The 3,540-nt window shown below is 60.8% G+C and overlaps 1 protein-coding gene across 1 annotated transcript in view; it reads left to right on the forward strand.

The window, feature by feature from the left end:
• ATP13A2 (ATPase type 13A2) overlaps nucleotides 1-2,930 on the forward strand; it is a gene marked incomplete at its 5' end in the record, with an annotated part of 13,703 nt that extends 10,773 nt beyond the window's left edge. The window contains 9 exon segments of the mRNA XM_010153275.1: nucleotides 81-241; nucleotides 708-818; nucleotides 1,025-1,104; nucleotides 1,319-1,471; nucleotides 1,580-1,676; nucleotides 1,800-2,023; nucleotides 2,216-2,367; nucleotides 2,450-2,622; nucleotides 2,760-2,930. Of these exon segments, the coding sequence (XP_010151577.1) occupies nucleotides 81-241; nucleotides 708-818; nucleotides 1,025-1,104; nucleotides 1,319-1,471; nucleotides 1,580-1,676; nucleotides 1,800-2,023; nucleotides 2,216-2,367; nucleotides 2,450-2,622; nucleotides 2,760-2,930 (1,322 nt within the window).
• Between the last annotated feature and the right edge of the window lie 610 nt (nucleotides 2,931-3,540).

The following is a 3,540-nucleotide window of genomic DNA, read 5'->3' on the forward strand; positions in this document are numbered from 1 at the left end:
GCCGCCGGGGCAGGCCCCTGCGGCCCCCGGCCAGCAGACACCGCTGATGGCTCCTCAGCCCCGTCGCCTCTTTCTGCCAGGGGACAACATGCTGACGGCCGTGAACGTGGCCAAGGGCTGTCGCATGGTGGAGCCCAAAGAGCGGGTGGTCTTCGTCAGCGCCTCCCCACCCACCCACGACAAACCCGCTGCGCTGAAATTCATCCCGGCCGAGCACTCCCAGGGCGAGGAGCAGCCAGAGGTGAGTCCCGAGGCAACATTTTGGGGGAGTTATAAAGCCCGAGCTGCCAGTCACCTTGCAGGGCTCCTTTTTCCCCAGCGCTGTTTCCCTTAGGGGTGATTATGAGTGGGATTCTGCTCCTTATTAAATGCCTCCCTTAGGAGATGATAACCTGCTCCTCTGTCTCCCTGGGAGCATGTCAGGCTGGAGAAGGTGCTCCAAACACCCTCCTTGGTGTCCTCGCTCAGGTCTTCCTCCAGGCTTGGCATGAAATGCTGGGTCACACGCACTTTTTATCCAAAATTCCACCCTTTATATGCCTGAAACAGAGGTTTAAGGGAAGCTGCTTTGCCTCCTGCCCCACGCGGGTCGATGAGGCTGGCTCAGCCCCTTACCCAGGGGCTCAGCCCCTCGCCCAGGGGCTCAGCAGGGATTCGAGCGCGAGCCAAAGCCTGGATGTGGAAAAGGAGGTTGTTTTCTTTGGCAGGCTCTGCACCAGCAGGACGGCTGCGTCCCCCAGCCGCAGCCCTGCCACTTAGCGCTCAACGGCAAGTCCTTCGCCGTGCTTTGCGAGCACTTTCCCGACCTGCTGCCGAAGGTGAGTCCGACGGCGGGGATACCCTTTGGCAAGGCTTGCCTTGCCAGGGTTTCATCCTGCAGCCTCACAGCTCCTAAAAAAAAGTGCCCTGAGAGGGGTTTTTTTTTGCTGGTAAAATATTTCCTGTGCCCCTGCCGAGCTCAAAATAATCGGGCTCCTCCTGGGCGCGCAGGGATGTGGGTGCCGGAGCCTTCCCTTCTTTGCAGATCCTCATCCAAGCCACCGTGTTCGCCCGCATGTCGCCGGACCAGAAGGCTCAGCTGGTGTGCAGCCTGCAAGAGCTCAAGTAAGCTGCCCCCCAGCCCCGAGAAATGGGGGGCAGGATGTATCGAACTCCAAGGGCTGGTACTTCAGAAACATCCCACTGTGCTGGGCAGGAAGAATTGTGCTCCGTGCTCTTTCTCAGATGTGGGGTTATCCTAAATTTGGGGGTGAAACCTTAGAGATGCAGGGGTTTTTCCCCATCCTCTTGTGAAATCTCGGATCCCTTCTGGCCGCAGCTACTGCGTGGGGATGTGCGGGGACGGTGCCAACGACTGCGGGGCTCTGAAGGCAGCTGACGTGGGTATCTCGCTGTCGGAGGCGGAGGCGTCGGTGGCCTCGCCGTTCACCTCCCGCCTGGCCAACATCGAGTGCGTGCCCACGGTTATCCGGTGAGCTGGCCAAGGGGGGTGTAAAAACCAAGTCGGGGGGCTCACGAGCGTCCCCTCTTTGGGGCAGCGTGTGGAAAGGGAGTGGTGGGTGACCCTATCTCTCTGCAGGGAGGGCAGGTGCTCGCTGGTCACCTCCTTCGGCGTCTTCAAGTACATGGCCCTGTACAGCCTGGTGCAGTTCGTGTGTGTCCTGCTGCTCTACACGGTGAGCCCTGGGGGTGCCCGAACGCCAGTGACGCTCAGGGATGAATCCCCTGCTCCCGGCTGGCTTTTAGCCCGTCTCTTTCCTAGCCCCCGCACTGAGCGCGGGTTGTTTTCTCCTTCCCAGATCAACACCAACCTCAGTGACTTCCAGTTCCTCTTCTTCGACCTGATCATCACCACCACGGTGGCGGTGCTGATGGGCCGGACTGGTCCTGCCCAGGAGCTGGGGGTGGAGCGTCCCCAGGGAGCCCTGATCAGCATCCTGGTGCTGGGCAGCCTGCTTCTCCAGACAGCCCTGCTCATCACCGTCCAAGTCCTCAGCTACTTCATCACCGTCTCACAGAGCTGGTGAGGGACCCGGCTTCACAGGGTGGGGGATTGCAGCAAAACCCGGGTGCTTGGCCTTGGGCTTGGCCAACGCCGGCTGGCATCGAGGATGCACCCGGCCACCTTCCAGCAAACAGTGGCTGTGGAGAATAAGGCGTTTAGAGCCTCTCCTTGCTTCATCTCACCCCGTGCCTTCTCCCCTGCCTGGCTCAGGTATGTGCCGCTGAACAGCACGGTGACAGCTCCCCAAAACCTGCCCAACTACGAGAACACGGTCCTCTTCTGTGTGACAGGCTTCCAGTACCTCATCCTGGCTGTGGCCATGTCCAAGGGATACCCGTTTCGGGAGCCACTCTACACCAACGGTGAGGATGACGCCAACCCTCTGGGTGAAGGGAGACGTCAATCCGTCATCCTCCTCCTCAACCCTTTCCTTCTCGCCCTCAGTGCTCTTCTTGGTCGTCCTCATCCTCCTCTTCGGCCTCATGATATGGTTGACCCTCTACCCGCTGGGCTTCCCCAAAACCCTGCTGAAGCTGCAGGACATCGACGACTTGAATTTCAAGCTGCTGCTGCTGGGGATTGCCACCCTCAACTTCTTTGCTGCCTTCGTGCTAGAGGTAGGTGCGCCCAAGGTGGGTGAGGGTTGCGTGTCACCCTTCTCCAGGAGCCACGGGCACCTTGGCATCGGCTCTGCCCTCTCCTCAGGGTCCACGCTCTCCCCAAAACCCATCCTCCCCTCTCCTCTTCGCTGTAGACTGCCTTGGACCATGGTTTGCTCAGCTGCCTGCGCAAGCTGCGCCGAAAGAAAGCATCCAAGAAGCTTTTCAAGAGGCTGGAGAAGGAGCTGAGCCAGCAGCAGCTATCCTGGCCGCCTCTCAATGAACCGCTATTCGCTACGCCCAGGATGTCCATCGCCATGAGATAGCACGCGGGGGCACTTCCCCCCGGCTCGCCCCGCCGGCACGCGCTGCCTGCCAGCCCCTGGATGCTGTCGTTTATTTATTATCCCGGTAAATCGAGGGACGCGGCGGGCAGGATCCCGCAGGGAGACCCTCGGCGGACGGGAAAGCCTCACGTGCCAGTCCCGCAGCTGTGGGCGAGAGGAGGAGATCCTGGAGAAGCGGACACGGGGAGAAGGTCCGGAGAAGAGGAGGAATAGTTCGGTTCAGCTCTTCCTCCAGGTTCTCTCCCGCTCCCGGGCTGGCCTCGGATCCCGTTCCCCACGCCGAGCACCGGTCCCATTTTCCAGGGGGACGCTGCCTCCGTTTTCCTCTTCTGGTTGGTCAAACCCACCGAGCGAGAGGAGGAGATCCTGGAGAAGCGGACACGGGGAGAAGGTCCGGAGAAGAGGAGGAATAGTTCGGTTCAGCTCTTCCTCCAGGTTCTCTCCCGCTCCCGGGCTGGCCTCGGATCCCGTTCCCCACGCCGAGCACCGGTCCCATTTTCCAGGGGGACGCTGCCTCCGTTTTCCTCTTCTGGTTGGTCAAACCCACCGAGCAGAAGGTCCCTGATCTTCCCGGCGAGGGTACCCACCC

The sequence above is a fragment of the Eurypyga helias genome, unplaced genomic scaffold (genome assembly GCF_000690775.1).
Source record: "Eurypyga helias isolate BGI_N326 unplaced genomic scaffold, ASM69077v1 scaffold32456, whole genome shotgun sequence".
NCBI lineage: Eukaryota > Metazoa > Chordata > Aves > Eurypygiformes > Eurypygidae > Eurypyga > Eurypyga helias.